Raw genomic sequence first — 23460 nt, forward strand, 5'->3', positions numbered from 1 at the left:
TTCCAAATTGATGACTGAAACACTATAAACTTAATCTCATGACACAATAGTATTTTCACAGCACTGTCTTCCTGAGTGCTCTGCTTGGAGAGAGGAAGAACTTTATAAATAAAACCATTGCATACTACTTTTTTGGTTGGGACAGAAAGTAAGCACCTAGGTGATTCTGCAATATTCTGTTTTTGGTTTTTTACACCATCTTAAACGTCTTTAGAAATTTTTAGAGAGTATTTAATCCCTGTTTGCATTTATAACTGCAAAGCAGTTAAATGGATTTGGAAATGATGCACAGACTCATTTGATTAAAACTTATTAAAATACATGTTGACTCTAGCCATTCTTTATTTCCTTGTCATTCGGCCAGTTCATACATTTCAGTAACACCAGTCTTCAATCTGAAATGCAATCTGTGAACCATAAATCTAGAGTAATATTCCAAAATCTATAATTTGTCGTTGTTGTTTTAAGACAGGGCCTCACTCTCAGTATCCAGGCTGGAGTGCAGTGGAGTAGTCACAGCTCATTGTAGCCTCGAATTCCCAGGCTCAGATGATCTTCCCACCTCAGCCTCCCAAGTAGCTGGGACTACAGGCACACCACCACACCTGGCTAATTTTGGGGTTTTTTTGGTTTTTTGTTCGTTTGCTTGTTTGTTTTGTTTTGTTTTTGTAAAGATAGGGTTTCAGCCCAGGCTGGTCTCAAACTCCTGGGCTCAAGCAGTCTGCCTACCTCAGTCTCCCAAAGTGCTGGGATTACAGGCATGAGCCACCGTGCCCAGCTGTTATCTTTTTAAAAGACATTTTGAATCCTTAAATTTCCTTTTGTGCCTTATTTTATGTTGTTATCATTCTCATTAAGAAACAGACGTAGAGTGCTGTTTTCTGAGACTTTAAAGTTTGAGGTAATGGAATAGCCAAACAAAAATGCTTAGATTACAATTAAGGGGAGCTGCAGTATGGAGTACTGAGAACTGCAGGTATGGAGTCATATTCCTAAAAATGGGAATATACGCATATATAAATTAACCAAAAATGTAGAGAACAACATACCAAAACCTTAAAGAGCATCCTGAAATAATGAAGGACAGTTGGCATCAAATAGAATAATCATGAAGGCTCAGGAAAATTTGTGCTGATCAAAACAAAAGGTCCCTTATTTTTTAGGGATACATATTGTTGTGTTTTCAGGTGAAATTATGGGTGTCTAGAATTTGCTTTAAACTACTCCAGCAAAAGAGGGGGTCGGAGGGAAGATGAAGGATTATAGAAAAAATAAGAATGGCAGAAGGTTAATTTTTGAATATCATCCTTTTGTAGTGGCCATACTAATCTTCTCTGTATCGTTCCACTTTTGGTTTATGTGCTGGTAAAGCACGCACTAGAATGTTATTTTTGAAGCTGAGTTTCTGATACTAGGTACATGAGGGTTAATGTATGTTTCAAAATTTCTGTAATAAAGTTTAAATAAAAATGGGTTGCGAGTTTGGTGCTTAGATTCATAATGGCTGAAAAACTTATTATAATTTCATTTATTTAAAATTGAACGTTTTATGTTATCAAATATTATATGTAAAAGTAAGCAGTCAAAATAAGGAAAAATGGAGCTATGAAAAACAATTTATATGTAATGTAAATCTACTTAAACTCTCTTTTGTGTATCTTTAAGCACCTAACACCCTACCTGGCATATAGGAAGCACACAGCAAATGCTGTTGAACTGAACTAATATGTGTCTTACAACAGTAAAAATGTTTAATTTTTTAGGAGATTTAGAATGTTCTTTTTCTTTCAGAGCTTGTCTTAAGATGATTTTTAGAAATGGAGAGTGTAATGTTGGTCTTATTTTTGTTACTAAGATAATTTTTGTTTTATGATGTTAGATTGTATGAAGTTAGGTTGTTTTACAGTGTTGGGTTTGAAAATATAAAAATCTTTAAATAACTGTTTTGCTGTGTCAGCATTCAGACTTCTCTGTATTTTGGTTGCTTAACATGGTGTTAGATTTCCATGAGTGTTAAATGTTTAGTTGACTTACTAAAAGCAAGTTGTGTTTTCCTATTGAAGTAAGAGGCTCAACTTAGCCTTGAATTGCATGTTTTTAGTTGAAACATATTGGGCATAGGGAAATTCAGATACTACAAACATTCATTTGTCAGGAGTAAGGCTGAATTTTCTCTCTTCATGAAACCACTTCAGCTAAATGGAAGTCTTTCCTTTTTCTGTCTGAAGGCACGATATGTTATACCTAGCCCAAACTGGCCAAAATTAGTTTAATTCTAGGTAAGTGGTTTGATGTCTAGTTAATTTATGATATTCTTAGCATTTTTTTCTCTCCTTTTTCTAGAGAGCCACTAGAGCAGAGTTGCTAGTGAACAGTTTAATTTCCACATACGTCACAGAAAGAGAGCTAAAGGGCTCTGGTTATCATCCACAGACTGACCAGTCAACCCCTAAATAACCTGATACTAGCTCCACAAATGTTAGCTAGATTGGACCATGTGTGATCTGAGTCAGAAGTCGGAATCAGAAGAGATAAATGATGCGTTATCACTCATCAGGAATGTCTGTAACAGTATTGTAAAATTGTTATACTTTACCTTTACCTGTTGACCACATCCATCCTTATCTCTCCGATCACCTTGCTGTTTAAGGACAGTCCCTGTACTCTACCTATAGTATTTATCTCAATGCTTCCTGGTCCTTACTTTTTCTTTTATTGTCTCCTTTCTCCTACATATTTAAATGCCTAGCATAGTGCCATACATATGGTAAACACCAGTTCATTATTTTTATTTCTTTCCTAATGTCATCTTCCCCCTCAGCCTATGAACATAAACACATCTTCATCTTTAAAACCAAAAACCATATGCTTCCTCCATATACCATCTTTTAGCTTTTTTTCTTTGACAGCCACCTACATTTAAAAGTATATACTTAATGTTGCTTGCCACCCATTCAGGATTTAACAAAGTTCTTATTTGTCTTTCCTTTTAACCTAGTTTATTTGACCTGTCTTTAGTATTTCTTTTTGATAACCATCTCCTAAAGAATTTCTCTGAATTTGAATACATAGTACAACCTTTTATTCCAAGGACTTTGCCTCTCTGACCAGTCCTTTGTCTAGCTCAGTTCCTCTTTAGGGTTACCACATTTGGTTTTGCAAATTGTGCACAGCTCTAGGGGGCATCATTCATATCATGTGTAGTCTATGTGACAGGCCCTCCCTGGCACGGTGCAGTGCAGCTTCTCTAACTGTTTGCAGCAGCTCTGCTCAGACCTTAAATGCATTGACATTCACTAAATTTCTGTCGGAAGACCTCTTTTATCATACCGTAGTAGGTGTTCAAAATTAGATGATTCTGTGCTAATCCTCTCCCCCAGCTCAAATTGACACAAAATATGCCATTCTCTATTTCTAGACTAGACCACTTTTCTGAATTCCAGATTTTTCATAAATTTCATGTAGGACTCACCACCTCAGATTAAACCAAATCTTTTTACCCCTCTTTCTCCCATCCCCTCAACCTAAACTGGATCCATTTCCTGTATTGCCTATTTCAAGTACCATCTAAGAGCCATCCTGAGTTCCTCCTCCAGCCTTTCTTCTCTCGTCTAGTTAGTCAGCAAGTCTTGCAGATTCTACCTCCCCACCTGAAGTTTTCAAACATTTTGATCTTGGTACCCCTTTTACATTCTTGAAAATTATTAAAGACCCAAAGAACTTCTGTTATATGGGTTATATCTATTAATGTTTGTCATACTCAAAATAGAAATAAGATTTTAAGGTATTTTAAAGTAATAGTACAAAACCGTTGTATTTTGACATGAATAACATTTTTATGAAAATAACTATATTCCAAAATAATAAAATTACCAAAAAGCGTTGCATTGTTTATTTTTGCAAATTTCTTTACTATCTGACTAAATAGAGGACAGCTAAATTCTTGTATATTTTTCTGCATTTAATTTATTGTAATACAGTGTTTGGGTTGAAGTACATGAAGCAAATTCAGCCTCACACAGATACATAGTTGAAAAGGAGTATTTTCAGATCATTAATACCACATCAAAACTTGACCAGTGGTGGTTTAAGTCTTAAAGTTTAATGATAGAATCTGAAACCGTATCAGTGAACCTTTTATAATATTAAAATTTTCAAATGTAAATTTCATACATTTTGGTCATTTGAAAAATATTGATTCACTGAGTTATGCAGATCTTCCAAATGTTAACACATTTTATTCTACAGTTTTTTTCAAACCACATTTTTTTAAAACATCACCTGTCTTATGAGAAAAACCTAAGTATTGGGAAGCTGTCAACTTCGTGGTGTCAGAGTCAAGTTTTCCAAGATTCTCATTCTTGCTCGAAAGCCCATATTTTATCATTGGCAGCAAATACGTTGTTTTCCTTAAAGACACAGCCTTCCTTCCTTCGTTTTTGAGAAAACCTCTGCTTGATAGCCGTATTAGTCCATTTTCATGCCGCTGATAAAGACATATAGGAGACTGGGCAATTTACAAAAGGAAGAAGTTTATTGGATTTACAGTTCCACATGACTAGCGAGGCCTCACAATCATGGTGGAAGACAAGGAGGAGCAAGTCATGTCTCAGAGAGAACTCGTGCAGAGAAACTCCTGGTTTGTGTGTGTGTGTGTGTCTTTTTTTTATTTTATTTTAAGTTCTGGGATACATATGCAGAATGTGCAGGTTTGTTACATGGCTATGCATGTGCCATGATAGTTTGCCACACCTATCAACCCGTCATCTAGGTTTTAAGTCCCACATGCATGAAGAGTTTGTCCTAATGCTCTCCCTCCCCTTTCCCCCCACCCGCCGACAGGCCCCCGTGTGTTGTTCCCCTCCCTTTGTCTATGTGTTCTCATTGTTCAGCTCCCACTTACGAGTGAGAATATGTGGTGTTTGATTTTCTGTTCCTGTGTTTGCTGAGAATGATGGCTTCCAGCTTCATCCATGTCCCTGCAAAGGATGTGAATTTATTCTTTTTTATGGCTGCATAGTATTCCATGGTGTATAAGTGCCACATTTTGTTTATCCAGTCTATCATTGATGGACATTTGGGTTGGTTCCAAGTCTTTGCTATTGTAAATAGTGCTGCAATAAACACATGTGCACGTGTCTTTGTAGTAGAATGGTTTATAATCCTTTACCTAGTAATGGGATTACGGGGTCAAATGGTATTTCTGGTTCTAGATCCTTGAGGAATCGCCACACTGTCTTCCGCAATGGTCGAAGTAATTTATGCTCCCACCAGTAGTGTAAAAGCATTCCTGTTTCTCCACATCTTCTCCAGCATCTGTTGTTTTCTTTTTAATAATCGCCATTCTGACTGGCGTGAGATGGTATCTCGTTGTGGTGGGATTTGCATTTCTCTAATGACCAGTGATAAAGAGCTTTTTTTCACATGTTTGTTGGCTGCATAAATGTCTTCTTTTGAGAAGTGTCTGTTCATATCCTTCGCCCACTTTTTGATGGGGTTGTTTGGTTTTTTTCTTGTAAATTTGTTTAAGTTCCTTGTAGATTCTGGATAATAGCCCTTTGTCAGATGGATAGATTGCAAAAATTTTCTCCCATTCTGTAGGTTGCCTGTTCACTCTGATGATAATTTCTTTTCCTTTGCAGAAGCTCTTTAGTTTGATTAGCTCCCATTTGTCAGTTTTGGCTTTTGTTGCAATTGCTTTTGGTGTTTTAGTCATGAAGTCATTTCCCATGACTGTGTCCTGAATGGTATTTCCTAGATTTTATTCTAGAGTTTTTATGGTTTTGGGTTTTACATTTAAGCCTGTAATCTATCTTGAGTTAATTTTTTGTAAGGTATAAGGAAGGGGTCCAGTTTCTGTTTTCTTCATATGGCTAGCCGTTTTTCCCAGCACTGTTTATTAAACAGGGAATCATTTCCCCATTGCTTGTGTTTGTCAGGTTTGTGAAAGATCACATGATCTTTTATTGATTTGCATATGTTGAAACAGCTTTGCATCCCAGGATGTGTGGAGTTATTTCTGGGGCCTCTGTTCTGTTGCATCGGTCTACATATCTTTTTTGGTACCAGTACCATGCTGTTTTGGTTACTGTAGCCTTGTAGTATAGTTTGAAGTCAGGTAGCATGATGCCTCCAGCTTTCTTCTTTTGCTTAGGATTTTCTAGGCTATACTGGCCCTTTTTTGGTTCCATATGAATTTTAAAGTAGTTTTTTCTAATTCTGTAAAGAATGTCAATGGTAGCTCGATGGGAATAGCATTGAATCTATAAATTACTTTGGGCAGTGTGGCCATTTTCACAGTATTGATTCTTCCTATCCATGAGCATGGAATGTTTTTCCATTTGTTTGTGTCCTATCTTATTTCCTTGAGCAGTGGTTTGTAGTTCTCCTTGAAGAAGTCATTCACGTCCCTTGTAGATTGTATTCCTAGGTATTTTATTCTCTTTGTAGCAGTTTTGAATGAGAGTTCACTCATGATTTGACCCTCTGCTTGTCTATTTTTGGTGTATAGAAATCCTTGCACATTGATTTTCTATCCTGAGACTTTGCTGAAGTTGTTTATCAGCTTAAGGAGGTTTGGGGCTTAGACTATGGGCTTTTCTAAGTATACAGTCATGTCATCTGCAAACAGAGACCATTTGACTTCCTCTCTTCCTATTTTAATACTCTTTATTTCTTTCTCTTGTCTAGTTGCCCTGGCCAGAACTTCCAATACTTCATTGAATAGGAGTGGTGAGAGAGGGCATCTTTGTCTTGTGCCGGTTTTCAAAGGGAATGCTTCCAGCTTTTGCCCATTCAATATGATATTGGCTGTGGGTCTGTCATAAATAGCTGTTATTATTTTGAGAGATGTTTCATCAATGACTAGTTTATTGAGAGTTTTTAACATGAATGGATGTTGAATTTTATTGAAGGCCTTTTCTGCATCTATTGAGATATTCGTGTGGTTTTTGTCATTGGTTCTGTTTATGTGATTGATTACTTTTATTGATTTGCATATGTTGAACCAACTTTTCTTCCCTGGGATGAAGCCCACTTGATCATGGTGGATAAGCTTTTTGATGTGCTGCTGGATTCGGTTGACCAATATTTTATTAAGGATTTTTATATCAATGTTCATCAGGGATATTGGCCTGAAATTTTCTTTTTTTGTTGTATCTCTGCCAGGTTTTGGTATCAGGATGATGCTGGCCCCATAAAATGAGTTAGAGAGGAGTCCCTCTTTTTCAATTGTTTGGAATATTTTCAGAAGGAATGGTACCAGCTCCTCTTTGTACCTCTGGTAGAATTCGGCTGTGAATCCGTCTGGTCCTGGGCCTTTTGTGGTTGGTAGGCTATTAATTACTGCCTCAATTTCAGAACTTGTTATTGGTCTATTCAGGGATTTGACGTCTTCCTGGTTTAGTCTTGGGAGGGCGTATGTGTCCAAGAATTTATCCGTTTCTTCTTGATTTTCTAGTTTATTTGCATAGAGGTGTTTATAGTACTCTCTGATGGTAGTTTTTTATTTCTGTGGGATCAGTGGTGATATCCCCTTTATCATTTTTGTTGCGTCTATTTGATTCTTCTCTCTTTTATTCATTAGTCTAGCTAGCAGTCTGTCTATTTTGTTATTTTTTCCCAAAAAACCAGCTCCTGGATTCATTTATTTTTATTTTTATTTTTTGAAGGGTTCTTCCTGTCTCTATCTCTTTCAGTTCTGCTCTGATCTTAGTTATTTCTTGTCTTCTGCTAGCTTTTGAATTTGTTTACTCTTCCTTCTTTAGTTCTTTTAATTGTGATATTAGGGTTTCAATTTCACTTCTTTCCAGCTTTCAGATATGGGCATTTAGTACTATAAATTTCCGCCTATACACTGCTTTAACCATGTCCCAAAGATTCTGATACGTTGTCTCTTTGTTCTCATTGGTTTCAAAGAACTCTTTATTTCTGCCTTCATTTCGTTATTTACCCAGGAGTCCTTCAGGAGCAAGGTCTTCAATTTCCATGTAGTTGTGCCGTTTTGGGTGAGTTTCTTAATCCTGAGTTCTTATTTGATTGCACTGTGGTCTGAGAGACTGTTAGGATTTCTATTCTTTTGCATTTGCTGAGGAGTGTTTTACTTCCATTTATGTGGTCGATTTTAGAATAAGTGCCATGCGGTACTAAGAAGAATGTATATTCTGTTGATTTGTGGTGAAGAGTTTTTGGATGTCTGTGAGGTCCACTTGATCCAGAGCTGAGTTCAAGTCCTGAATATCCTTGTTAATTGTTTATCTCATTGATCTGTCTAGTATTGACAGTAAGGTGTTAAAGACTCCCACTATTACTGCATGGGAGTCTGAGTCTCTTTCTATGTCTCTAAGAACTTGTTTTATGAATCTGGGTGCTCCTATATTGGGTCCACATATATTTAGGATAGTTAGCTCTTCTTCTGGTATTGATCCCTTTACCATTATGTAATGCCCTTCTTTGTCTTTTTTTATCTTTGTTGGTTTTATGTGTGTTTTATCAGAGACTAGTATTTCAACTCCTGTTTTTTTGGGTTTTTTTTTCCGCTTTCCATTTGCTTGGTAAATACTCCTCCAACCCTTTATTTTGAGCCTGTGTGTGTCTTTGCATGTGAGATGGGTCTCCTGAATATAGCACACCAATGGGTCTTGACTCTTCATCCAATTTGCCAGTCTGTGTCTTTTAATTGGGGCATTTAGCCCATTTATATTTAAGGCTAAATATTGTTATGTGTGAATTTGATCTGGTCATCATAATGCTAGCTGGTTATTTTGCACATTAGTTGATGCAGTTTCTTCACGGTGTCATTGGTCATTATATTTTGGTGTGTTTTTGCAGTAGCTGGTACCAGTTTTTCCCTTCTATATTTAGTGCTTCCTTCAGGAGTTCTTGTAAAGGCTGCCTGGTGGTGACAAAATCCGCATTTGCTTGTTTGGAAAGGATTTTATTTCTCCTTTGCTTATGAAGCTTTGTTTGCCTGGATATGAAATTCTGGGTTGAAAATTTCTTTCTTTAAGAATGTTGAATATTGGCCCCTACTCTCTTCTGGCTTATAGGGGTTATGCAGAGTCTGCTGTTAGTCTGATGGGCTTCCCTTTGTAGGTGACCTGACCTTTCTTTCTGGCTGCCCTTAACATTTTTTCCTTCATTTCAACCTTGGAGAATCTGAAGATTTTGTGTCTTGGGGCTGATCTTCTCATGAAGTATCTTAGTGATGGTCTCTGTATTTCCTGATTTGGAATATTGGCCTGCCTTACTAGGTTGGGGAAGTTCTTCCGAGAGTTCACTTCTCTCTGAATGTGTTTTCTGACTCGGTTCCATTCTCCCCATCACTTTCAGGTACACTAATCAATTATAGGTTTAGTCTTTTCACATAGTCCCATATTTCTTGGAGGCTTTGTTCATTCCTTTTCATTCTTTTTTCTCTAATCTTGTCTTCGTGCCTTATTTCAGCAAGGTGATCTTCAATCTGTGATATCCTTTCTTCTGCTTGATCGATTCAGCTATTGATACTTGTGTATGCTTCACTAATTTCTCATGCTGTGTTTTTCAGTTCCATCCGGCCATTTATGTTCCTCGCTAAACTGGTTATTGTAGTTAGCAGTTCCTGTAACCTTTTATCAAGGTTCTTAGCTTCCTTGCATTGGGTTAGAACATGCTGCTTTAGCTCAGAGGAGTTTATTACACACCTTCTGAAACCTACTTCTATTAATTCATCAGTGTCAGTCTTCATCCAGTTTTGTGCCCTTGCTGGAGAGAAGTTGCGATCATTTGGAGAAGAAGCAGCTTTCTGGTTTTTGGGATTTTCAGCGTTTTTGCACTAGTTTGTCCTCATCTTCGTGGATTTGTCTACCTTTGGTCTTTGAACCTGATGACCTTTCGATGGGGTCTTTGTTGGGGGATCTTTCTGTTAATGTTGTTGTTGTTGCTTTCTGTTTGTTTGTTTTTCTTCTAATAGTCAGGCCCCTTTTCTGCAGGTCTGCTGCAGTTTGCTGGAGGTCCACTCCAGACCCTGTTCGCCTGGGTATCACCAGTGGAGGCTGCAGAACAGCAAAGATTGCTGCCTACTCCTTCCTCTGGAAGCTTCGTCCCAGAGGGGCACCGGCCTGATGCCAGCCGGAGCTCTCCTGTATGAGGTGTCTGTCGACCCCTGTTGGGAGGTCTCTCTCAGGCAGGAGGCACGGGGTCAGGGACCCACTTGAGGAGGCAGCCTGTCCCTTAACAGAGGTGGTGCACTGTGCTGGGAGAACCCCCCTTGTCAGAATCAGCTGCTCTCTTCAGAGCCTGCAGCCAGGAAAGATTAAGTCCACTGAAGCTACACCCACAGCCATCCCTCCCCCAGTTTCTCTGTCCCAGGGAGATGAGAGTTTTATCTGTAAACCCCTGGCTGGGGCTGCTGCATTTCCTTCAGATGTGCCCTACCCAGTGAGGAGGAATGTAGAGAAGCAGTCTGGCCACAGCCACTTTGCCACACTGTGGTGAATCCTGCCCAGTCAAAACCTCCCAGTCTCCTTAGCACTGTGAGGGGAAACCACCTACTAAAGTCTCAGTAATGGCAGATGCCCCTCCCCCAAACAAGCTTGATCGTCTCAAGTCAATTCCAGACTGTTGTGCTGGCAGTGAGAATTTCAAGCCAGTGGTTCTTAGCTTTCTGGGCTCAGTGAGTGGGACCCCATGATTCAGTCATCTCCCACCAGGCCTATCCTACAACACATGGGAATTACAGGAGCTACAAGATGAGATTTGGGTGGGGACACAGAGCCAAACCATATCATTCTGCCCCTGGCCGCTCCCAAATCTCATCTCACATTTCAAAACCAGTCATGCCTTCCCAACAGTCCCCCAAAGTCTCAACTCATTTCAGCATTAATTCAGAAGTACACAGTCAAGTGTCTCATTCAGACAAGGCAAGTCCCTTCCACCTATGAGCCTGTAAAATCGAAAACAAGTTAGTTACTTCCTAGATACAAGGAGGATACAGGCATTGGGTCAACACAGCCATTCCAAATGGGAGTAATTGGCCAAAACAGAGGGGCTGTAGGCCCAATGCAAGTCCGAAATCCAGCAGGGCAGTCAAATCTTAGAGCTCCAAAATGATCTCCTTTGACTCCATGTCTCGCATCTGAGTCACGCTGTTGCAAGAGGTGGACTCCCACAGCCTTCTGCAGCTCTTCCCTGTGGCTTTGCAGGTTCTAACCCCACTGCTGGCTGTTTTCATGGGCTGGCATTGTCTGCAGCTTTTCCAGGTGCACAGTGCAAGCTCTCAGCAGATCTATACCATTCTGGGGTCTGGAGGACAGTGGCCCTCTTCTCACAGCTCCAGTAGGTGGTGCCATAGTAGGGACTCTGTGTGGGAGCTCCAAACCCATATTTCCCTTCCTCACTGCCCTAGCAGAGATTATCCATGAGGACCCCGCCCCTACAGCAAACTTCTGCCTGGGCATCCAGGCATTTCCATACCTCCTCCGAAATCAAGGCAGAGGTTCCGAAACCTCAATTATTGACTTCTGTGAACCCACAGGCCCAGCACCACATGGAAGCTGCCAAGGCTTGGGGCTTCCACACTCTGAAGCAACAGCCTGAGCTGTACCTTGGCCCCTTTTAGCCATGGCCGGAGCAGCTAGAACACAGGGTACCAAGTCCCTAGGCTGCACAGAGCAGGGTGGCCCTGGGCCTAGCCCATAAAACCATCTTTCCTTTTAGGCCTCCAAGCCTGTGATGGGAGGGGCTGCCGTGAAGACCTCTGACATGCCCTGGAGACATTTTCCCCCGTTGTCTTGGGGATTAACATTTGGCTGCTCGGTACTTTTGCCAACTTGAATTTCTCCTCAGAAAATGGGATTTTCATTTCTATTGTATTGTCAGGCTGCAAATTCTCCAACCTTTTATGCCCTGTTCCCATTTTAAAACTGAATGCCTTTAACAGCACCCAAGTCACCTCCTGAATGATTTACTGCGTAGATTTCTTCTGCCAAATTCCCTAAATCATCTCTCCCAAGTTCAAAATTCCACAAATCTCTAGGGCCAGGGCAAACTCCCACCAGTCTCTTTGCTAAAACATAACAAGAGTCACCCTTGCTCCAGTTCACAAGTTCCTCATTTCCATCTAAGACTACCTCAGCCTGGACTTTATTGTCTATAACACTAAGCATTTTGGTCAAAGCCATTCAACAAGTCTCTAGAAAGTTTTAAACTTTCCCACATCTTCCTATCTCCTGAGTCCTCCCAAGTCTCCAGGAAGTTCCAAACTTTCCCACATTTTCCTGTCTTCTTCTGAGTCCTCCAGACTGTTCCAACGTCTGCCTATTACTCAGTTCCAAAGTTGCTTACACATTTTCTGGGAACTTTGGTACCCAGTTCCAAAGTTTCTTACACGTGGCTGTGTTGACCCAATGCCTGTATCCTCCTTGTATCTAGGAAGTAACTAACTTGTCTTTGATTTTACAGGCTCATAAGTGGATGGGATTTGCCTTAGAAAACATTTTTTTCTAAGGTTTTATAATGTATAAAACTTTCAACGACGCCACACTCTACCGGTACCAGTTTACTCTTTTAGTCTGTTTTCACGCTGTTGATAAAGACATACCTGAGACTGGGCAATTTACAAAAGAAAGAGGTTCATTGGACTTACAGTTCCACATGTCTGGGGTGGGGGAGCCTCACAATCATGGCAGAAGGCAAGGAGGAGCAAGTCATGTCTTACATGGATGGTGGCAGGCAAAGAGAGCTTGTGCAGAGAAACTCCCATTTTTAAGACCATCAAATTTCGTGAGACTCATTCACTATCACAACAACAGCATGGAAAAGACCCACCCCCTCCCATGATTCAGTCATTTCCTACTAGGCCCTTCCCACAACACTTGGGGATTATGAAAGCTACAAGATGAGATTTGGGTGAGGACACAGAACCAAGCCATATCAATAGCCAAGTCCAAATAACCACACACAGTCGTTTCCTAATGTAGAATAAAAAAAGAGTGGTGTCCTGAAAACAATGACTGGTTCCACTTGTGGTTCACGCAGTTCAAATAACTACACAAGCTTTTCCTCAGAATGACAGCCATGATACTTCAATTTGTAGCAGATACGCTTTATGCAAACTTCCCAGTTTGTCAGATAATACCAAAAAGAAGTGTAAGTAAGGGTTAAGATTTAATAAAATCAGTAATTTTTTTTTCAATGTGGATATTCTTAAGTGAAACTTTTTTACTGTGATGTGGTGAAATATAGATTAGTGCTACTCCTTTGATTCATGCTAAGGTTTCAGCACTTCTATCCACCATTGCTTTTGCACTAGCAGTGCCAATATCCACTCAGTGAAAGAGGTCAAATAACATTTAAATGACACTTTGATATTTATTATGAAAATAGTTTTGACCTCACCAATGGACACCTTAAAAAGGGTCTTGACAACCCCCAGGATCCATGGACTATACTTCAAGAACTGCTTCCTAAACATCCAAGATACGTTGCCCTTGCCCACTCTACTTTCTTAACTCCACCCCTTATTAATTCTTACCTTTGTTTTTATAGTTCCTTAACTGGTCTCCCAATATTCAGTCTTTTTCTCTTCCTTAAAAGTTCCTAGATTACAAATCTGATTTTGTTGATACCCTATTAAAGTCTTTCCACATGCTCCAGCACAATTGGATAAAATCCAGATTTCTTCATAGAACATAAAAGACCTTTTGTTGTCATACCTACCTTAGTAACCTCTATTCCTGTCAGTACTTCCTAGTCTTTAAGCCAAGCTGAATTTACTGGTAATTCCCTGAACACATTCATAGTTTCTACATGATTTCTACATGCTATTCTTCCTACCTGTAATACTCTTTTACTTCCCACCTATCCCTCTAATTGTACGTCATTTTTAAATCACCTCATGTCACTACCCACAAAATTCTACATTAGAATTTGTTGTCGTACTTATATTGTATTATTGTATTACAGTCATTTTGCTTATATGTCATTTTTTCCTGTTAGATCATGATCTGTTTGAGATCAGGAACTGTGTCTTTCTTTGTATTCCCAGTACTTATCAAGGATGAGGCATACAGTAATCATTTAGTAAATGTTTGAGTGTTTGAATGAACTCCATAAAAATTGAAAATACAAATTAATTCCATGGTATTTCATTTTCTTTTCCTTCTAATATAGTTCTTAGAGTTGCTAGTGAATAATAAAAAAGGCCATAGATGAAAAGAAAAAGAAAAAAGTATATATATGTGTATGTGTGTGTGTATATATACATGAAGTGTATACAGTGTATATATATATTGTATATAACATATATATGTCTCAGCCACTTTATTGGATGAAGCAATGGATCTTTATTTCCATAATTTTTACTATAAGATTCAGGGTAACGTTCGATTTACATATGTTTTTGAAAAGTTGTAATGAATTATATTTTAAAAAATTAACCTCCTTGATTTATTATAACTCAGTCTCTAATCAATTTAGACCTTTTTTTCCTAATTTAGAATTCTTAATGTGGAGGCAGAAATGCCAGGATATTTCAGTTTTTTATTAATATTTTAAAACTACTATCTGGGAATATTAGGATCATTAAAATTATTTTTTAAATGTGTTCTATACATTGTTTTATAATAAAACTTGGTTGATTGTATTTTGTTTTTGAGTTTAGTACAGTAAAATAAAATCTTGTTAAAGGGACTTCCATCAGAAGGGTACCTAACTAGAAATCCCACGTAACAGGATCCAGTAATATATAGCATTTATCAGCGAAAAGAACCTCGTTCAAAAGAAAACATGTTTTTCTAAGATTTTATAATGTATAAAACTTATAAAGTTAAAGTAGGCCTGGTGCAGCCTATAATCACATCTGTAGTCCCAGTGCTTTGGGAGGCTGAGGCAGGAGGATCACTTGAGGCCAGGAATTTGAGACTAGCCTGGGCAACATGGTGAAATCTCTGTCTCGGCAAAAAAATTTGTTTTTAAATTAGCTGGGTATGTGGCACACGCCTGTAATTCCAGTTTCTCAGTAGGCTGAGATGGAGAAGCTCTTGAGCCTGGGAGGTCAAGGCTATGTGAGCTGTGATTGTGTCACTGCACCCCAGGCTGGGCAACAGAGCGAAACCCTGTCTCTAAAAAAAATAATAAACATGAAATTGAAAATGTAAATTTTTTTTATATCTAAAAAATTTTATTGCCCACCATTTGTTCTGCATAATGCATTGTAAATATATTTATTTAGATAAATCCAAATCACTTAAAAGCAAATTTTCTAGATTATGCTTTTCTGCTTATTGACCATTTCATTGTTCATTAGCGTAACATTTAAAAGTGAATCATTTGGGGCCTCACTAATTTTGAATTTACAATGACTGAGTCACTGGACTGAAACCTAGTTTTTTATAGCCTCTTGCCTAGCTGTTGCCTAGTAAATTAAAATAATATGTTTACAAAATTACAAGGGAAAGTAAAACTTTTAGTGACCTTTAAGTACTTAGATTATTGGCGTATTATAGATTTGTTGATTATAAGTCATACCTTTAATGGTTTAAGTTGATTAAAAACCAATAGTAATTGCAGTTTCTTCAAAAAGGTTCTGAATTAATAAGGTATGTATACTGTAGTCAGATTTATGCCTTTTCCCTTTGGCCAAATATAGCATATTGGGATTATGCTTGGAATTATTTTATCTATTTTGTCCCCATTGCCTTAATTTGTAAAAATTGGTAATGTTCTCTGATCTCTGTGTCAATGTTGTGCATAATTAGAATGCCATGGTGTACCAGTGAGAAACAGTAGAATAGTTTAATTCCATTGACTAATGGAAATTGATCGTAAAATGTTAAAAATGGTTACCTAAACTCGGAAATGGGTATATGTAGTTAGTAGATTTATAGGAATAATAGCAAGTTGCATATTTAATTTGATAAATTTTATTTGAAAATAGTTCCCTTTTGTACTTTTATGTTTTTATAAGGAAAAATACATTCAAAATTGAAAACCAAAGGATAATAGTGATTTTGCTCATAAATCTACTTTTCAGCATTCATTTACTACAAACATTGTCATCTGTTAGTTCTTTTATTTCATAATTTAAAAATTCTTCATTTTTTTTATCTAATTTAACATTTTCATATTTTTAAAGGTCCCCAGGTGCATCCAATTTTTCAACTTTACCAAAGATCTCTCCTTCATCTCTATCAAATAATTATAACAACATGAACAACAGAAAGTAAGCACTGAATCTTAAAAACTCTTTGTTTAATTGATCACCCTATTATGGTTGCAAAAATCTCTTGTATCTAAATTTTAGGATAAAAGTCTTAATGCATTAAAATTGATTTTCTTTCAAATTACTGGTTAGTTCTTCCAGGAGTAACTTAACAAAAAAGAAAGCAATTAAATTACTTCTTGATTTAATACATACATTGAAAGAAATAAAACACTTAAAGAATTTTATATACTAAATACTAATCATTAAAATATATTTAGAAGTTTGTTAGAACACAATTTTTTAGGAAGAATTTAAATTCAGATGTCATTTTAGAACGAGATATGTAATCACATATAGTAAAGTATTTTTAAAAAGTATATATCAGTGATTCTCAAGTGGAAAGCACATATAAATTTTTGTTTATGAAAAAGACAATCGCTTTTTCTTGAGAAGTTCAGAAAAACAATTACCTTACCCCTTGCCAAATAAAATTTAGAATCATGGAATTTATAAAAATTTTGTTGAAGTGTGTGTTATATTGCTATAAGAAAAACGATTGAAAGTCAAGGTTACATGGGCTTCACTCTGAGTGTATTATCTTGTATTGACTCTGAGTGTATTACCTCGAACATTGATTTTTTTTTATTGAAAAAGGTTGAAAGAAAACCTTTATTATTTGTAATTAGCCCAAATTATGGGAATAATACTGATCTAGAGATGATTATCCTCCTTTTATTTATTTATTTTGGTATGTATAGTGCTATTTATGGATTAGAGTGAAAGTATTTAGATATTTGCACTAAAATATTGGTATTAGATATCTAATACTTATACTAATTATATGTTAGTATATACTTATACTAATTGTAAAGTATTAGTATTTAGATATTTTTGCAGTTTCTAAATGGCATCTGATAATCTCAGTGAGTAAATTCTAAAAGACTAAAGCTATTTGTGAAATAATCTTTAAAATTAAGACACCAATAATTACATTTATATGTTTAATTAATTTTCCCTTAAAATTTATCTTTTGGGGGAGGATGACAAAAATGATTCTAACATACATCTGGATTATAAGTAGATGACAGAGCTAAAATAATTTTGGAAAAGAATAATAAGGATTAGTCTTAAACTAAATATCACAATGTATTACAAAGATAACAAAAATTCAGACAACATAGTACTGACCCAAAAATACACCTCCATATCAGTGGAATCTAGCTCAGAAACAAATCTTTCTATAAAAAGAATTTAATGTGATCAGGAGACATTGTAGAGTAATAGGAATGGGCAGATTATCCAGGAAATATTGTTGAGAAAAATTGGCTCACGTCTGAGAATTTCTCTCTGAAATTTTAAATCCAAGCATATTAAAAAAGGACAAATAAATGGAAAAAAGTACTTGTTACAAATGATAAAGGATTTATATTCTAAATATATCAAGCTCATAAAAATTAGAAATTTTCTAAGAGTCTTAGAAACATTGGGCAGTAAAAGTAAAGGAATTAAATAAGGAATAAACTTTTTTTTTTTGAGGTAGGGTCTCACTCTGTCACCCAGGTTAAAGTGCAGTGTCACAATCACAGCTCCCTGCACCCTTGACCTCCCAGGCTCAAGTGATCCTCCCACCTTAGCCTCTTGAGTAGCTTGGATTATGGCACATGCCACTACTCCCCACTAATTTTTTTATTTTTATTTTCATAGAGACAGTTCCACTATGTTGCTCATGCTTGTTTCAAATTGCTGGGCTCAAGAAATCCTCCTCCCTCAGCCTCCCAAGTGCTGAGATTGCAGGCATGAGCCACCTCACCCAGCTGGGATAAATATTTTAAATTTTCACATTCACTACTGATTAGAGATTAAAACTATGAAAAACCCCATTTGCTTTCCCTTACCTCAGTCACATTGGGAAAAATTAAACAGTAACATATATTTTTATAATGATTCTGAGTGTTTGGAGTATTAGAATAATTTTTTCTAGCAAAATAGTTTACCAGTATGAATCAATAACATTTAAAACGTTCACATTCTTATTTCAGTAATTCATAAAAAGATACGTGCACTGTATGTAATAATGTTACATCATAGTTTAATACTAAAATACTGAAGACGCTGAATATTCAAAATTACACTGCAGTGTCTTCTCTTCTATTTAAAAATGTATGTGCACAAGCCAAAGAAAAAGAGTGAAAATAACCCCTCGTAATTTGGTTTGTATTACGTAAATGAGAGCTTTAAGTAAACTTCATGCTAGATAAAATATTACTTATGATTTACTCATTGCAGATGGCTCTCATATTTACTATAAAAGAATTTATTTACAGGTATTTACAGTCATTCTTTGGACATATTTTTAACATTGGACATAGACTATATTGAATGTAAACTGTATTTTGACCAGTATTACCATATTGGTATGTGTGGTCTGGTATGTTTCTGGTTTTGTTCTGTTTGCATCCTTAGTAAATACTTGACAGTGTAAGCTAATCTAAAAACCTCTGACTGCAGAAACTATTGAGAGAAATTAGAGTCTTAAGTTTCAATGATTCTATCATATGACATATTTTTAGCTATTTATATTTTTTTAATTCAAACACTGAAATAGCCTTGTCATATTATGGAATTTTAATAGCAAATGGTCACTGAGGTACCATGAAGCTGTGACCATTTTGAGCTTGAAAGTACATTTTTATGTATAGATTTTCTTTCTTAGTAAGGAACAGAACTTAAGCATTTGTAAAATGGAAAGTTTTGTTTTTTAACCTTAAAAAACTTGAATTCCATATTTAAACAACTGTTTTACATACAGTTTACCTCTTGAATTTCCATTCAGCTTCTGGAAAGACTTCAGATAGAAATAGCATAGTTTCTTTAAAAGTAGGTGAAATAGTAATGACCTTTTTGCATTATGTTTTTGAAACCTCATGTATGTGGAAATAGTCTACAAGTATAAATAATATATTAAAATCAATAGTTGTCCACAAACTTATATGAAATTTATTTATAAATTCAAGATTTAACCCTACACTGGTACATTTCTAAGATATAAAATTTTCATTTCCAGAAATAAGAATATTGTTATAAAATAATTCCAAGTAATAAAGTATACTTGGAATTATTCCATTTAAGTTTAATAAGTTTTTATTAAAACCTGTATTATAAAAAATCCATTACTATAATACAGTTTGTTTACCTTGTGTCATAATTTTACTTGTTAGTCCCATGTGTATTTGGTTTTGCCTCAGTTATAATTTAAGTACATTTTTAAATATCTGTCAGATTGTCTTTCTGGTAATAGTTCTATAACCTGTATTTTTCTGCCCTGCTTTATTTGCTTTGATATATTACTAACACTGCCTTTAAAAAAAAATTGTTAATGTGTTTATTGTCTTAATTTGACATTCCAAATGCAGAGCACATTTCTATTTTTCTGTTAATTTATTTATATCTTTTTTATTTGAAATGAAAATGATTCCCTGTATGAGATTGAGCCATGAACAGGAGCTGTGAATTTTGGAAACTACCAGAGCTAACCATCTGGCTCTTGATAAATTTGTTAACTAAAAGCATCATTTCAATAACTGCACAATGGGCATAATTATAGTTATGAGGATTAAATTATGTATTTATAAAGTCAGGTGTCAGTACTAGCTTAAAAGTCAATCTGAAATTTTTTATAGAAAGGTAAGCTTCAATTTTACAAAAAAAAAATGTATTTTTAGTGTTTTTATTAAAGAAGGATGGATATAATACAGAATTAACCTAATATAGTATTAAAATTCCCATTACTATTACTGTAAATTTATTTTTGCAAAGTAGCATAGCCTTAAAAGATGATGACTAGCTTAAGATCTTTAGAAAGTAATTACTAGACATAGTCATGAAAGATACTAGGGCCCAGATTTTCATAAATTTTTTGAATTACATAAACTAGTTTTGATATTTTCCATGACAAACTTTAATATTTCATTTAAAGCACACATAACATGTGGATTATAAGTAACCAATCAAGATAATATTGAAATATCTTAAATTCATTGATTTTCATTATCATTTTGAGCATCTAGACTATCTCAATCTTTGAGCGAAGTTGTAGATATTATTTAGGGATTTAGATTTTCTTAAAAAACAAAACCAAAAAACTGCTTTGCAAATAAGTTTTTTATTCATTTCTCAGTAAATAGGAATTTCTGTCCCATCAAATTCCATCATGTTGCTGCAAAGAAGAATAGAACTTCCAGCATCTCTTTGTGTTACACGTGGGGAGAGACAAGAGATCTGAATATATACTTATGGAATGAGCATGTAAATGTGCTTTTAGTCTTTTCACGTGTGTGTGTATAGGCGTGAGCATGCATTTGTGCATACTTTCCTGTGTGCTCTAGCTGCTTAAATTTTACTATAATTTTACAGTCAGAAGTTTTTTCTTCTCTGTAATGTGTAGAATGTGTAGAAAATGCAAGCCTTGCATTTTTTAAAATAATATACAGAAGATCTTCATTTTTAGCACTGTTTGACACTGATAAAAGAAAAACAGGATTTTTTTTTTGTACTTCAGCTTTTTGTTGTGTGTACCCAAAGTTAGATTCAATAATCCAAATATGAGCGAAAATACTTAAAATTGCTGATAGGCACTTTGTACTTTATTAAGTTACTAGGAATATATAATAAAAAGTGAATCATAGGGTAATGATTTGCCAAGAAAAGATGCATGAGTTATATTTTTTGTGTTTTGTTTCAGTTTAAGACAAGTAAATATCTGTAAGTCTAGCAGTTCTGAATTTGAATTGATCAATGTTATATTTCTTTGACGCCTGCTGTTTTTATCTCAGGGTGGATTGTTTTTTCAGAGTTGAGGAGTTGACCTTTTTTGTTTCCAGGAGAAGGGAGTGTTTTTTAAAAAAATACAAAAACATTAGTAGGCTAACATTGTATGTGTAATTTGAGGTTGGTTTGGTTTTGTGTGTTTTACCTGTCTGGGGGGGGTGTGTGTGTATGTGTGTTTTCACTAAAGACTTTGTTAGAACAGGTAGTAGTATAGTTCACATAAACTCTTATAATGACAAAGTGAGAGTGTAATATATGAAATAATAAAGTGAAGTATTTGAAATTGTAAGAAAAAACTACTTTAAAAAAGTAATACCAGGAATAAATTATAGCCAGTTGTGAATTGCTAGAGATACCGATTTATCATGTTCATTTATGAAGCTGTTTTATTTATAGCGTCATTTGCTTTTTGCAAAGATCTCATTCAGGTTCTTTCTAATGAATAAAAAAAGATTGAAAGCTTGCTTTTGGATTATATCCAAAATATTCATCATACATATTTTATAGAATAACCTATTAAAAAATAAGAATCCATTCTTTTTCACAAAATTATTTTTTATTATATGTGGAAGGAAGAGGGATCGTTTAACATTTTCTTCTTTCTAAAAATTATCCTGATTTTGTGACTTTTAGAATATTGTAGAGTTTTTAATATTAACATTTAAATTATCTTGAGGTTATATTTATCTAATTAAATAAACTACATTAATCTGAGAAACCAGAAGAAAGAAAAGGCAAATAATACTGGGATATACTTGCTTAGAATCATTTTTGCATTCCTGTTCACCCAGGCTTTTTTCTGCATTTGAATACTAGTTTTTGCTGGTCTAGCATAGAAACTATAAATGGAATCATCAGTGCATCATAACAGTGAGGTCACAGTGGCCTTGGAACTCTCTGCTCTTACCTGTAACTTTTTAAAGCATAACTCTTACTGTTTCTACCGTTTTTACTCTATTACAATAACAGAATGCAAAAGGGTCATAAAGGAGATGATTCGTTGCTGCAGTTGGTGTTTAAAATCTGAATGTTTTAAATTTGATGGAGCAATGGGGAATGGAGCAAGCTGTAAAGCTGCTCCAGTTAATCAAAGGTAGAAAGATATAATCGTGATTTGTATTGGTTGATGTGGTATTTGAGTTATTTTGTTGATTGGATAAGGAGTATCTTAACTCAGGGTGAGTTATTTTGTTTGAGGTTCAAGTCTTTAAAAGTATCTCAGTTGAGTACTTTATAAAAGAAATTTAATGATCAACCATATATCTCATAAATAGGCCTAAAGTACTCTTTATTATAAATATGTTGTAATATAATTGGCTACATTATGAAAATATTTTTTTCTTCCAGTGTGAAAAACTCAAATTACTGTCTCCCATCATATACGGCTTATAAGAACTATGATTATTCAGAACCTGGAAGAAACAATGAACAGCCAGGCCTCTGTGGCCTAAGTAACTTGGGAAATACGTGTTTCATGAACTCAGCTATTCAGGTAGGTCTTTGTAAACAAAGTGAAACTCATGTTTCATGGAAATCTGTAATACAAGAAGATAGAGTTGGTTTTTCATGCCAGAACATGGGTATATGTTTTGAAAGTTCATTTTTCATGGAAGATTTAAGCATACATATTTGACTCATTCATTCTACTACTGGTAGTAGAACATATGTTTCTCAATTACGTGACATGTGATTGATTAACATAATGTGCAAGATTAAATATCACTTTGCAGAAACATAATATCAAACAGAAAACTTAAGCTGTCTAAGAAGGGGGGAAAAAAAGCAAAAAAGCTAGTGAGTTCCCTCCATTATTCAGTAGATGTCTATTGCCCTTTTTTTTTTTTTTCTTTTTTTGTCTTAATGGGAAATTAAAATTTTAAAAAGGAAAATCTTGGGAACTTCTTTTTATATACATATTTTAACAAATCACTTTTCCTTAAAGGCCTTTTAATTTGGGGATATAAGAGATAACTGCCTTTCCCCTTCCCCCTCCCCCCTTTTTCTTTTCTTTCTGCTCTAGTCTATATCCTCTTTCAACTTAACTTTTTAAATATTTATGTCTTTGATTGATTCTGAAGTAATGAGATATATATATTTTTTAATATTACTGTTACTGTGTATAAACTTAGGGCTGGTTATTTTATTCCCCTTTTACAGATAAAATTTCTGTGTTTATAAAAGCTCAGAATAATGGCAAACCATTTTTGATTCTTGAATTTTAACCTTTTTTTTGGTCAGTCTCTTTTGTGAATTCTGGATTTTTAGTTTTAAATCTAAACTTTTCTGTTCTCTCTTCATATTTTTTTGTTGACTCTCCTATGCCCAGCATGCAGCCTCCAAAGATAGAGATTAAATGCAGGGTGTAGATTGATAAGGACATTATTAGGCATCTTTCTCACTATCTGAGAAAAGGATGACTCTTAACCATTCAGTATTCTAAGTGAATCTTTTTA

The 23460-nt window shown here is 35.4% G+C and overlaps 1 protein-coding gene and 1 non-coding gene across 5 annotated transcripts in view; one reads left to right on the plus strand and one right to left on the minus strand.

The window, feature by feature from the left end:
* USP15 (ubiquitin specific peptidase 15) overlaps positions 1-23460 on the plus strand; it is a 143963-nt gene that overhangs the window by 72622 nt on the left and 47881 nt on the right. For 2 of the 4 annotated variants that reach the window (XM_008003870.3, XM_008003872.3), the window contains 2 exons: positions 16112-16198; positions 22355-22499. In XM_008003870.3, the coding sequence (XP_008002061.1) occupies positions 16112-16198; positions 22355-22499 (232 nt within the window). Of the gene's footprint in view, positions 1-2343; positions 14122-16111; positions 16199-22354; positions 22500-23460 lie in introns of those variants that run through there. The other 2 variants (XM_008003873.3, XM_008003871.3) reach the window with 2 other exon arrangements.
* On the minus strand, positions 1272-1374 carry LOC119623964 (U6 spliceosomal RNA). Its single transcript, XR_005240065.2, has one exon. It is a non-coding gene; the product is annotated as a U6 spliceosomal RNA (small nuclear RNA).

This window comes from Chlorocebus sabaeus, chromosome 11 (genome assembly GCF_047675955.1).
Source record: "Chlorocebus sabaeus isolate Y175 chromosome 11, mChlSab1.0.hap1, whole genome shotgun sequence".
NCBI classification, from domain to species: Eukaryota; Metazoa; Chordata; class Mammalia; order Primates; family Cercopithecidae; genus Chlorocebus; species Chlorocebus sabaeus.